Source organism: Nannobrachium achirus (genome assembly GCF_963921795.1).
Source record: "Nannobrachium achirus genome assembly, chromosome: 22".
NCBI classification, from domain to species: Eukaryota; Metazoa; Chordata; class Actinopteri; order Myctophiformes; family Myctophidae; genus Nannobrachium; species Nannobrachium achirus.
In genome coordinates this window covers 55,025,872-55,040,871 of record NC_137829.1, presented here as the reverse complement: position 1 = coordinate 55,040,871, position 15,000 = coordinate 55,025,872, and the positions used below count along the sequence as shown (strand labels likewise).

General features: G+C 36.5%; 1 protein-coding gene across 4 annotated transcripts in view; it reads left to right on the top strand.

Annotated features, from left to right (window-relative positions):
* Positions 1-15,000, top strand: part of LOC308308348 (glutaminase kidney isoform, mitochondrial-like) — a 61,731-nt gene that overhangs the window by 13,671 nt on the left and 33,060 nt on the right. The window contains exons 2-5 of one of the 4 annotated variants that reach the window (XM_080753769.1): positions 5,143-5,230; positions 9,332-9,453; positions 11,957-12,086; positions 14,143-14,222. In XM_080753769.1, coding sequence (XP_080609895.1) covers positions 5,143-5,230; positions 9,332-9,453; positions 11,957-12,086; positions 14,143-14,222 — 420 coding nt within the window. Of the gene's footprint in view, positions 1-5,136; positions 5,231-9,331; positions 9,454-9,483; positions 9,496-11,956; positions 12,087-12,155; positions 12,198-14,142; positions 14,223-15,000 lie in introns of those variants that run through there. The other 3 variants (XM_080753768.1, XM_080753770.1, XM_080753771.1) reach the window with 3 other exon arrangements.

The window sequence follows — 15,000 nt, the reverse complement described above, 5'->3', positions numbered from 1 at the left end:
AATATATTTACGAGGTGTATATTACTCTCATTGTAATATTTCACATGTTTATTAGAGCGTTAAATCATAGTGACACAGTGTAGGTCTTGTTAATCCGTTGGGATTCACAGAGCCAGGCAGAGTGGGCGGGGGGGGGGGGGGGGGGGGCATGTGGAGAGCATTCCAGGAATTCTAGACGACCCTGCATGACCCTGCAGCGTTGCCATGTCTGCTCATTATGAGCAACTCTGGGCTTCTTTTTCTGTCTTTGTTTTTGTACAGGAAATGTGTGAGAACAAAAATAGCCGATCTACAAGCTCAAAACGCATCGCAGCTGCGATGCGTTTTGAGCTTGTAGATCGGCTATTTTTGCTTCTTTTGAATTGGAATCCTGAATTCTTTTTTTGTTGTTTTTTAATTGAAATCCTGAAATGTAACATTTTGATTTAACACATCTTGTTATATACTCACTCAACTTTATGAACCTAAATACAAAAACAATAAAAAACATTAAAAAAATAAATTTTAATACTACTATACTAGTCATTAAGCTACTAAGATAGACTGACAGAATTAAAGCAGGTCATGTTTGTAATTATACTCAATCAAATCAATAATATATCAGTATTCCGGTATTAACCTGTGGGCCTCATTAAGTGAAGGTGAGGGCCGCATGTGGCCCCCGGGCCGCCAGTTGCCCATGTATGCTCTATACTCGGTGTATATTTCGGCCATTTGAAAATGGCAGATCTACAAGCTCACAATGTGTCACGTGAGCACAATTACATTTATTTTTCTTCTGTCGGAAACATAGTGAAAAAAAGTTATGGCCATTTGTATATTCACTGTCCCATCGACTCCACTATACAGGAAAAGAAAAATATTCAAAAACATGCTTTACAGGAGTAGTTTACCCCCAAAATGATTTTTTTTCTATTGATTAGTCACGCCATGGAGAATAGAGTTCAATAATATTTTTAGTTTTTTGTCGCATTCCTAAGACAAAAATGTGATAATAATAAATGTACCCCCATTCTTTCCGGATGGGGACCCGTTTCCGTTTTGAAACGGGTCCCCATCCGGAATCAATGGGGGTAAATTTACTCAAATCAAAATTTTGTCTTAGGAATGTGACAAAAACCTAAAAATATTATTGAACTCTATTCTCCATGTCGTGACTAATCAATAGAAAGAAAAGTCATTTTGGGGGTGAACTACTCCTTTAAGTAGCTTGTGAGGGGTCAAACTGGGGTGTTTTCATGATCATTGCAAGCATTTGTTTTGCACGAAAAACATTCCTTGAGCTAAAAAAACAGCTCTACAAAACTGTCAAAAGTCATTGTGATGACTGAAAAGTGATGACTCATCACTTCTGACAGTTTTGTAGAGCTGTTTTTTTAGCTCAAGGAATGTTTTTCGTGCAAAACAAGTGCTTGCAGTGGATTCAGAATAATGAAATCAACCCAATTTGACCCCTCACATGCTACTTAAAGCAGAATTGTTCCTTTTTTTTCTATTTTCTAGTGTAGTCAATGGGACAGTGAATATACAAATGGCCAAGACTTTTTTCCACGATGTTTCCGGCAGAGCAGGCCTCTCATTCTGTGGACCTTAATGACAAAACTAATAGATAAAACAGAAATAAAAAGTGTGGCATGATATCACAGGTTAAACCCTATTCCCCACTCACTGTGGGTCCCGGACTATTATTTCTTAACTTTCTGGGGCTGATGTGCGATAAAACGTCATACCTGAATACCTCCAAATACAAATACCAAATACCTACTGGAATGTCTATGAATACCTCCAAATACAAATACCAAATACCCACTGGAATGTCTATGAATACCTCCAAATACAAATACCAAATACCTACTGGAATGTCTATGAATACCTCCAAATACAAATACCAAATACCTACTGGAATGTCTATGAATACCTCCAAATACAAATACCAAATACCAACTGGAATGTCTATGAATACCTCCAAATACAAATACCAAATACCTACTGGAATGTCTATGAATACCTCCAAATACAAATACCACATACCTACTGGAATGTCTATGAATACCTCCAAATACAAATACCAAATACCAACTGGAATGTCTATGAATACCTCCAAATACAAATACCAAATACCAACTGGAATGTCTATGAATACCTCCAAATACAAATACCAAATACCTACTGGAATGTCTATGAATACCTCCAAATACAAATACCAAATACCAACTGGAATGTCTATGGTTTCACACTTATATCTTTAAGTGTAGAAAGTAAACTCTGCCTGCCCTACAGTTGTATTAACCTTAGAGTCAACACACACCCTAACCCTAACCATACAGTTTTATTAACCTTAGAGTCAACACACACCCTAACCCTAACCCTACAGTTTTATTAACCTTAGAGTCAACACACACCCTAACCCTAACCCTACAGTTGTATTAACCTTAGAGTCAACACACACCCTAACCCTAACCCTACAGTTTTATTAACCTTAGAGTCAACACACACCCTAACCCTAACCCTACAGTTTTATTAACCTTAGACACACACCCTAACCCTAACCCTAACCCTACAGTTTTATTAACCTTAGAGTCAACACACACCCTAACCCTAACCCTACAGTTTTATTTACCTTAGAGTGGACACACACCCTAACCCTAACCCTAACCCTACAGTGTTATTAACCTTAGAGTCAACACACACCCTAACCCTAACCCTACAGTTTTATTAACCTTAGAGTCAACACACACCCTAACCCTAACCCTACAGTTTTATTAACCTTAGAGTCAACACACACCCTAACCCTAACCCTAACCCTAACCCTACAGTTTTATTTACCTTAGAGTGGACACACACCCTAACCCTAACCCTACAGTTTTATTAACCTTAGAGTCAACACACACCCTAACCCTAACCCTACAGTTTTATTAACCTTAGAGTCAACACACACCCTAACCCTAACCCTACAGTTTTATTAACCTTAGAGTCAACACACACCCTAACCCTAACCCTACAGTTTTATTAACCTTAGAGTCAACACACACCCTAACCCTAACCCTACAGTTTTATTAACCTTAGAGTCAACACACACCCTAACCCTAACCCTACAGTTTTATTAACCTTAGAGTCAACACACACCCTAATCCTAACCCTACAGTTTTATTAACCTTAGAGTCAACACACAGGCTGGAATGCAGTCTGTGTAAATTTCTCTATCCATCCATCATAGGGAGGGTGTGTGTGTGTGTGTGTGTGTGTGTGTGTGTGTGTGTGTGTGTGTGTGTGTGTGTGTGTGTGTGTGTGTGTGTGTGTGTGTGTGTGTGTGTGTGTGTGTGTGTGTGTGTGTGTGTGTGTGTAATGTAACATAATAACTGCATGTCAGTGTTGTGTCCTCATCATGCCTGATTGTTAATGCATTTTTTTTTATCTCTGCATGTCTGTCTGTCTGTCTGTCTGTCTGTCTGTCTGTCTGTGGTTGTGTTTCTGCCTGCTTTCTGTTGTTGTGTGTAAGTATGAATATATAATATATAATATACAGCCTATATGGTATAAATATGATATAATATATAATATATAATATACAGCCTATATGGTATAAATATGATATAATATATAATATATAATATATACAGCCTATATGGTATAAATATGAATATATAACATGAACATAAATGTGAAACTAACTGTATTATGTATCCTGCATGTTCTATATTATTATAGATATCTTTATTATATATAATATATAGATATATTCAATATATATTATATATAATATATACGGTAGATATGTTCTATATACTGTTCTATATTTTTACAGTCATTAGTGATTGTCTCCGCCAGGAGAGTATGTTTTTGCCCCTGTCTGTGTGTCCACGTGTCCGTCCCTCCGTGTGTCTGTCCGTCCGTTACCAGGCACGGTTGGCCCGGTCACAGATAAACTGTGCACACACACTCCCTGGATGCCAATTGACTTTAGATTATAGCGCCACCAGGAGGCCAGAATAACCTACCTAACCTGGCGGAGACCTGTGCTTCTAGTTAGATATTATTCATAGTTAGTTTAGTTTGTCTTCCCTGTACATGTTTGTTTACATACATGTGTTTTTACATGTGTCGAAACATTTACATACATGTGTTTTTACATGTGTGTAAACATTTACATACATGTGTATTTACATACATGTAAACATGTTGTTTTATATAGTTTTATAGACACCTGTAGTATAGATAGAGTCTACTGTATATAGAGAGAGTGTGTGTGTGTGTGTGTGTGTGTGTATATATATATATATATATATATATATATATATATATATATATATATATATATATATATATATATATATATATATTAGAGCTGGGACTTTAACTGATTAGTTGTGATTAATTAATTACAGAAAATTAACGCGATTAAAAAAAATTACGCATTTTAATCACACTTAGTTTTTGCACCACAGAACCTTCAGTTTCGGGCATACCGATCATAGCGATGCACCAACCAAGAAGAGACAACAAACGCAAAGGGAAAAGTAGATAAAAAAATGTAATCGCATCCCAGCCCTAAAATATATACTGTGTATATATATATATATATATATATATATATATATATATATATATATATATATATTAGTTGTTAAAGTTATATAAACTGTTATTGATGTTTAGTGTAAGTTAGGCGTGTAACAAAACTTTTAATAGCGATACGATACATATCACGATACATGGTTAACGATACGATACATGGACGATATTGGTTCATTCATGACGATACGATACGATTCCATTCAATGATTTAAAATCGATATAGTAACTATTTAGCAAAGACAAAAACATCTGTTATTATGGATATAAATAAGTAAACACTGTGATTATCTAGCAAATGCATGGACATTATATTTCAACACATGTGGACAAACCTGCACCTTGACATGAACACAGAGATTATACACATTTATGGAATGGCTCTATGGAATGGAAAGGTAATTAAACCTCTCTTTTTTACCTTGTTGTTCTAATGTGTGTGTGTGTGTGTGTGTGTGTGTGTGTGTGTGTGTGTGTGTGTGTGTGTGTGTGTGTGTGTGTGTGTGTGTGTGTGTGTGTGTGTGCGTGCACTGTGTGTGTGTGTGTGTGTGTGTGTGTGTGTAGGAGAAGAGCAGGCATCCTGCCCAGTCTAGAAGACTTGTTGTTCTACACCATCGCTGAAGGACAAGAGAAGATCCCTGCTCACAAGTTCATTACTGTAAGATTATATGATAATATGATATATATACTATAGACTATGGACTATAACAGTAAGATGATATGATAATATGATATATATATACTATAGACTATGGACTATAACAGTAAGATGATATGATAATATGATATATATACTATAGACTATGGACTATAACAGTAAGATGATATGATAATATGATATATATACTATAGACTATGGACTATAACAGTAAGATTATATGATAATATGATATATATACTATAGACTATGGACTATAACAGTAAGATTATATGATAATATGATATGTATACTATAGACTATGGACTATAACAGTAAGATTATATGATAATATGATATATATATACTATAGACTATGGACTATAACAGTAAGATTATATGATAATATGATATATATATACTATAGACTATGGACTATAACAGTAAGATTATATGATAATATTATATATATACTATAGACTATGGACTATAACAGTAAGATTATATGATAATATGATATATATACTATAGACTATGGACTATAACAGTAAGATTATATGATAATATGATATATATACTATAGACTATGGACTATAACAGTAAGATTATATGATAATATGATATATATACCATAGACTATGGACTATAACAGTAAGATTATATGATAATATGATATATATACTATAGACTATGGACTATAACAGTAAGATTATATGATAATATGATATATATACTATAGACTATGGACTATAACAGTAAGATTATATGATAATATGATATATATACTATAGACTATGGACTATAACAGTAAGATTATATGATAATATGATATATATACTATAGACTATGGACTATAACAGTAAGATTATATGATAATATGATATATATACTATAGACTATGGACTATAACAGTAAGATTATATGATAATATGATATATATACTATAGACTATGGACTATAACAGTAAGATGATATGATAATATGATATATATACTATAGACTATGGACTATAACAGTAAGATGATATGATAATATGATATATATACTATAGACTATGGACTATAACAGTAAGATTATATGATAATATGATATATATACTATAGACTATGGACTATAACAGTAAGATTATATGATAATATGATATATATACTATAGACTATGGACTATAACAGTAAGATTATATGATAATATGATATATATACTATAGACTATGGACTATAACAGTAAGATTATATGATAATATGATATATATATACTATAGACTATGGACTATAACAGTAAGATTATATGATAATATGATATATATACTATAGACTATGGACTATAACAAAGAAGACTTGTTGTTCTAATCTAAACTATCATGAAGGACAAAAAATCCCTGCTCACAAGTTCATTACTGTAAGATAATTAGTGGCCAAGGCCACGAAGTGGCAATGCCTTGGCCACTCATTGTTATTGGACTTCATCTCCTTCTTCCGCCACTTTTTCTCTAGCGGCTAGATCGTGCAGTCGCTTTTTACGAAACTCGGCAGTATGGCAGAGGACTATGCCAAATGGCTAAAACGCGAAGCTCGCAACAATCGGCCAAAGGGTGGCGCTGTAGGAAGCCTTTGAACAATGCCAACTTTGAACTGGTGTAGCTCATGCCCTGTTTCAGGTACAGCAATGAAACCTGTATACACTTATGCGTCTCCTCATGCCAAACAACTTTTATGCTCTGACTTTTGACCTCTGACCTTTACTTCTCCCACAATTTTGAATTATATGAAAAACAGTCAAAATCTATCTCCTCCTGGGATTTTCGCGTAACGTGCGCAAAACCTTTTTTTACATGAACTTTGGACCAATGCGGTCATCGCACAGCGGCCGGATTTCTTTTAAAGCGAAACATTATTTTTTAATAATTCACTCAATGTTGCAGTTTTATGCAAATTATTCTTCTGCCTCTAAATCATACATGCAAAGTGACACGTTCATGGCATTTGGCAAATATGTCGAGGGTTAGTCCAAATATCACTGAAAGCAATCTTACTCGAATTGGCCAAAGGGGGGCGCTATACGAAGCGTTTGAAAACTCAAACTTTAAAGGGGCATAAGTCATGCCTCATTTTGTTTAAAGACATGCAACTTGGTTACACGCGTGCCTTGACTCAAGCGGAAGCCATCCGTGTCTTTGTTAAGTACGCTCCGTCCTTAGATTTTCTGCCATTTTGAGCAGTTTGTAAAACACTTAAACTCGCTTTTATTCCGGAACTTTTGCGTCACGTGCACGGAACTTTTTTTACATGAACTTTGGACCAATATCTAAAGATCTGTCAGATCGGATTTTTTTTAAATTTAAACATGCTTTTTTAATAATTCAATGAATATTGCAAGTTTTATGCAAATTATTCTTCTGCCTCTAAAACATACATGCAAAGTAACATTTTCATGATGAACTACTGTAGAGGGTAAGTCCAAATATCACTGAAACCAATCTTACCCCAATTGGCCAAAGGGGGGCGCTATATCATTTTGAAAGAAGGCGTCAAGTACATTACTTGAAAATTTTTCTTTTTTCTTTTCTTTTTCTTTTTTAAATGACAGGTCCATTATGTGTGACTGCCGTAGTGTAGTGGTCAGTGCCTGTGCCTGGTATACGGATGGTTGTCGGTTCAAACCCCACATCGGGTTGAGTTGATGTTAACATTCACTTTGGCCTATTATAGAGTCACCACTAGGCCAAAAAAAACCTACCTGACCTGCCGGAGTCCTGTTCGGAAGAACACTGCTTCTAGTTTTTCTTTGATGTCTTCTTTGCGTTCCCTTGATGCCTTTTTGCTTTCCTGCTTTTTCTGCCTTGGCCACTTTATCGCTGCTTGCAGCTATATTTAAACATTAATACTGGTCTAAAACCCAGTCAGGTACAAACAATTATAATTAGGGCTGGGATGCGATTAAAATTTGTAATCTAATTAATTACAGGCTCTGTGATTAATTAATCGCAATTAATCGCATTTTAATCGCACATCAATATTTGACCTGAGAAGCATTTTTTTCAAGTAAAAACACATTTTGTTGTACGAGTGAATCAACAAGTGAGTTTTTTAAATCTAAATTTCACATCCACTGGGCCAAGCGCTCTGATCGGCTACTTCTCCCTTTGCGTTTGCTGTCTCTTCTTGATTGGTGCATCGTTATGATCGGTATGCCCGAAACTGAAGGTTCTGTGGTGCAAAAACTAAGTGCGATTAAAATGCGTTAATTTTTTTAATCGCGTTAATTTTCTGTAATTAATTAATCGCAATTAATCAATTAAAGTCCCAGCCTTAATTATAATATGTGTTTACCAATAAGAACTAACATACCACAATCTGACCCATCAGCTTGTGGGACATACAACATCATAAATAGATAATAAAACCCATACAACATCATAAATAGCCAAATAATCAATCAATTCACACAGCAGGTAGATAACTGAAACTATTCATGTGAACATATTTGATTTGATTTCAATTAATAACAATATACACTAATATACTGATAATATGATTGTATGATATATGATGATATGCCCAAACATGCTTACTCAGTTATTCGTTAAGTGAAAGTCCTATGATGTCTATGACATCATACCCTTTTATGCCCATACATGGAGATCCCTGTCTGTAGAACCAGCCACACAGATATGGGCTGTCTTGGCCATCTGTCTTGGCCATATATGGATTCTGTTAGTGTGGTATGTGGACAATGTGGCCTCCATATATGGGCATTCCCATATGAAGTCTTGTCAGATATGGGCTTAATATTGATGACATCAGGGAACTCCATATATGGGCATAAAAGGTATTCTGTTCGTGTGACATCACAAACAGTGAAGCCAGAGCGTGATGTCAGAGCGGCAAACCCATCCTCTTATATTATTAATTGAAATGTGTAATAAGCTGATGGGTCAGATTGTGGTATGTTAGTTCTTATTAGTAAACACATATTATAATTGTTTGTACCTGACTGGGTTTTAGATTAGTATTAATGTTTATTGTACTTGATTGGGTTTTAGACTATTGTACTTGATTGGGTGTTGAAAATGCTGCTGAAAAGTTAATGTTTGGGTTTTCTATGTATTCCTATGTATTCCAGGCATTGAAAACGACAGGCCTTAGGACCGGGGATCCCAGACTGAAGGAGACCATGGATACTCTGAAAGTCACCTTGAAGAATACGACGGATGGAGTAATGTTGGATAAACACCTGTTTAAGAAGTAATCTATTACTATTATTACTATTAAACACCTGTTTAAGAAGTAATCTATTACTATTATTACTATTACTATGGATAAACACCTGTTGAAGAAGTAATCTGATACTATTATTACTATTACTAATTAATTACTAATTATATACAGTATATATATAAACTCAGCACAAAAAGAAAGGAAACTTGACTTCGGTTCATTTTATCTCCCCTTTAACAGTTTCCAAGCCACGGGGGTAGATTGACGAGAATGATAAATTAGGCAGCCAGGCCACAGACGAAGATTGACGAGAATAGGCTATTTTTGTTATAAAACAACTCAAAATACATTATTTTTGCTGATTTAACAAACAAGGGTTCCGTACGGAACCTAAACGCTTGCCTCCAGTGGCAGATCATGTGACTGAACGAAAACGGGGAAGTGTAGGCCCATGTGACTCTGCTTTGTTGTGAAAAAACGTTAGAAAGCATGAAACACAAAAACACACTTTCCTCCTCACTCGTAAGTCCTATTTTGATTCGGAAAAAAGATCTGAGCAGCTGGTGGCAACGCCGTTCCGAACGTTACCATCACATGCACGGAGCGCGTGCATGGAGCGCCCGACGCAAAAGCAGGTATTAGCTCATTTTGTTAGCATGATCGTATGAGTGTAACTGTGGTAGAATTTAGCGTCACCCAGGGTACTGAAAGGAATGGACAGGACGGATAGATGTGTAAACAGTGTTTTCTTGTGGTCGTAAAAAAACACTGAAATGGGCTGGCATAGAAACTGTTAATAATACCAATTTGTATTGTGTTTTATATCATTCTTATCGTTGATTTGTCACCTTTACAACGAGGTACAGCAGATTGTAAGCATCGGGCATTCGAGGCATGAGCTACACAGCCAAACGTGTGGGTAGCGCCGACCAGAATTTGCCAACATTCAGTCCATTATTTCTGCCCTTTAATTATGCTAAATGGTATTGTGTTTGATATCATTGTTATCATTGATTTGTCACCTTTACAACGAGGTACAGCTTGTAAGCATCTGGCAAATGTGTGGGTAGCGCCCTCCAAAAATACTGCTCTTTTGGTGTTCACCTTTGTTGCTTGGTTCATTGAATGATTGCACTCTCCCACAGTAATGAGGAAAAGAAGAAAACAACACATATTGGCCATTTTTACACTTCGTTACTTTTAAGCTCAGTGTCAGGGAAGCCCAACATGAGAGTAAATGCCAGCAGAACAGCATAGCAGGCCATTTAGGCAAAATTATGGTTGGTGCTACCCACACGTTTGGCTGTGTAGCTCATGCCTCGAATGCCCCATGCTTACAAGCTGTACCTCGTTGTAAAGGTGACGAATCAACGATAGAAATGATCTAAAACACAATACAAATTGGTATTATTGAAGGGGAGATATAATTAATTATTAATATGAAGTCAAGTTTCCTTTCTTTTTGTGATGAGTCATGTCATTTTAAATAAAGTGCAGCATTTAACTCATGTTAACCCTAATCCTTTAATATGTGCAGTATATGCAGACATAGAACAGTGCAAAGTGTAGGCAAAATGAAATGGCACCTAAATGAATGAGTCAATTAAAATAAAATAAAGCCCAGTGGGGTAAAGTAATTAAGTACATTTATTTAAAGGTGATACACCATGAAATTTCACTTTTCCTATTTTAAAACCTTTTTTTGGGGGTCCCACTAGCACCTTCTATCCTCACAAAGTCCCATTTCAGACCGTTGTGTCTTTCTCTGGTTTTGGGAAGGCGGAGGTTAAAAGCATCCCACGGGTTCTCAAAACAGGCTGTCCAGATTTGCTGCCGTCGATGACGTCATCGACGGCCGTTTTTGAAGATTTTTCTTTTTTTTAAATGCATGGTGTATCACCTTTAAAGATGAATGTTCATTATGATGGATATCTAACTAATGGAACACAGTTCTACTGCAGGTAAACTATGTGGCTATAGTCTATAGATCTGTTATTCACTATGATGGATATCTAACTATAGATCTATAGATAGTAGGTAATTATTTAAGTACACTGTACTTCAGTACACTTGAGTTATTTGTACTTTACTTGAGTAAATCCAATGTCCAATACTTTTACTTCTACTCCACTACATCTGGGATCCAAACTTTTACTCCACTACATTTACTTCAAAACTTAAGTTATTAGTTACTTTGTACAAAACATACATTAGACCACTTCAGCCCAGCTGTAGCCTATACACATTTTGGCCATTTGAAAATAGCTCACATTGTGAGCTTGTAGATCTGCTATTTAAAAAAAGGAAAAATCTTTGATACATTTGTTGATAGCCTAACTTGAAATGGGACATTCACAATGAGTACTTTTACTTTTGGTACTTTAAGTACATTTTGATACCAATACTCGTGTACTTTTACTAAGTAAGTGTGTGTGTGTGTGTGTGTGTGTGTGTGTGTGTGTGTGTGTGTGTGTGTGTGTGTGCGTGTGTGCGTGCGTGCGTGCGCGCGTGCGTGCGTGTGTGTGTGCAGGTGTGTACAGAGTAACATCGTTCTGCTCACGCAGGCGTTTCGTAAGAAGTTCGTCATTCCAGATTTCCAGTCGTTCGCCTCGCACATCGATGAGCTTTATGACAGCGCTAAGAAACTGTCTGGTGGACAGGTAATTAGCATATCATTACCATATCATTACCATCTCATTACCTTATCATTATCATATCATTATCACATCGATGAGCTTTATGACAGCGCTAAGAAACTGTCTGGTGGACAGGTAATTAGCATATCATTACCATCTCATTACCTTATCATTATCATATCATTATCACATCGATGAGCTTTATGACAGCGCTAAGAAGCTGTCTGGAGGACAGGTAATTAGCATATCATTACCATCTCATTATCATATCATTAGCATATCATTATCATATTGATGAGCTTCATGACGGCGCTAAGAAGCTGTCAGGAGGACAGGTAATTAGCATATCATTACCATATCATTACCATCTCATTAGCATACCATTAGCATCTCATTAGCATACCATTAGCACTTCACTATCATATTGATGAGCTTTATGACAGTGCTTGACATTACCTTATCATTACCATATCATTATCATATCATTACCATCTCATTATCATATTGATGAGCTTTATGACAGTGCTAAGAAACGGTCTGGTGGACAGGTATGTTCCAATTAGCATCTCATTACCATCTCATTACCATCTCATTAGCATATTGAGGGCTTGGAGTGACATTTTCAACATTTTACAGCATTTCATTGATTGTAATAATTTAATAAAAACCAACATTAAAACAGTAATTATTATAATACAATTCATGGAAGCCCAATCTGTATTAAAGTATTGATTGGCTTTTAACCAGATGTGTATTTGTTTGGCCAGAACAACCACCAATATAAAAACTCTTTCAACCAAATTAATGCAATGATATTCATTACAACGACGTTTACATACCGTAGTCATGCAAACATGAGCCAATGAATGAAATAGTATTCAAGATGATGAAGACAATAAATGATGAAGCAGGATATGAACATAATTATTATATTATTATTACCCTTATATTATTGTATTATTATTATATTATAATTATGGTCTGTTGCTTTGGCCCCATCGGAGGGATCTGATCAGATCGGGGGGAGGGGGCTTCGGAGCCCGACGCCCGTGGAGAGGGCCTTTTTCTCCTTTGTTGTGTCGCTGCAAAAAGCCACTTTAGAATGAACATTTGTTGTGTCGCTGCAAAAAGCCACTTTAGAATGAACATTTGTTGTGTCGCTGCAAAAAGCCACTTTAGAATGAACATTTGTTGTGTCGCTGCAAAAAGCCACTTTAGAATGAACATTTTCTTAACATTATGTGGTTTGTGAAGATCAGGTCCAATATTTAGTTCAGTGACCATAGCTTCTGAACTATTATTTTGCTCTGTGTTCACGTTAGCTCTCTCATTGTAAATGAATAGACTCCAAACATGCCTCCGCCTCCTAAAAAGGTATCCACCCACGTCACGCAGAAACAGGAAGTACGGCTCTGTCCCGCCCTCTTAATATCGCCCTCTTGCTATGCCGCGGCCGCAGTTTTCCTGGTGAACCTGAGTGCAACGGTGGGGGCGTGGGAGTGTGGGGAACACACACCACTGACTATCGCCGATGATGGAGAGGTTATAATATAGCTTTATGTATTGAGAGGAACTCTCGCCGATTTCGTAAGAGACTCGTCGCCAATTGCAAGATATTTAAAAGTTATTTGGGGCCATGATGATAACCTTCCCACTACTAGAAATGTATATTGTCTGTGTTATTGTTTACAACCACAATTATTCACATGTGGAAAGATCGCGGTTCTACTAGTTTTACTAGTAGGTTAATGTAGGCTTTGAAGCCTGTTCAGAAGTTAATTTAATGTTTTCCATTTAATGCTTTCCTTTATCGTCATCTTGTGCTAATGCACGCAAATGTTTTCTCCAGGTTTTAAGGCTTAGACTAGTAGGCTTTTCAGAATTGAATGTTTTCCATTAATGGTTTCCTTTATCGTCATCTTGAGCTAATGCACACAACATTTATCGTGTGTGTGTGTGTGTGTGTGTGTGTGTGTGTGTGTGTGTGTGTGTGTGTGTGTGTGTGTGTGTGTGTGTGTGTGTGTGTGTGTGTGTGTGTGTGTGTGTGTGTGTGTGTGTGTGTGTGTGTGTGTGTGTGCAGGTTGCAGACTACATTCCTCAACTGGCCAAATTCAGTCCTGACCTCTGGGCGGTTTCCCTGTGCACAGTGGATGGACAGAGGTATGTAAATATATGGAAATATATGGAAATACAAAAATACATCTAAATATATGTAAATACATGTAAATACATCTAAATACATCTAAATACATCTAAATGTATGTAAATACATGTAAATATATGTAAATACATGTAAATATATTTAAAGAGGTGGTGCCATGATTTTCCCCCCCTCTAAAACAAGATTATCAGGTATTATGATTATACTAGGAGGAAGATCTTTTCCGAAAAAGTACACAGATAGAGTTAAGATTGGGTTTTTATGTGGCCACACCCCCAGTTCATTAAGTATGCATGGATGTCATGGTGGGTGGTGACCCAGCTGAAGTTAGCCACACCCCACAGTGATGGGTGAATGGTAATTAGGGGAGGAGTTTGTGACATACTTAGTATCTGTGTTTTTTTAACTGACACATGACGCATTTTTGTACCCTAATATAGTGTACTGAAGTATCCCACAATGCATTTTGATTTGTAGTGAGCATTCGATGGTCACTATTCAAGCCGAATCAAGTCCTACCGGCCCACAATGCACTGCGCTGCGGGCCGCTGTCTCGCACTTTGAGCACGGACATGCGGTGTGCACGCGCACACGCACACTGCAGGCTCGCAGCTAGCCGTAGCCACCTGTTGCTGAGCAAACGCAACAGAGCCGCCCGTACCAGAACCACCGGCTAAAGAAAACAACTCGTACAAATGTTCACAGCCTTAAATTGTCACCAGAGAACAAATTATGAAAAAAGCTCAAGTCTTTTATGAAGAGAATTTACGAGAATTT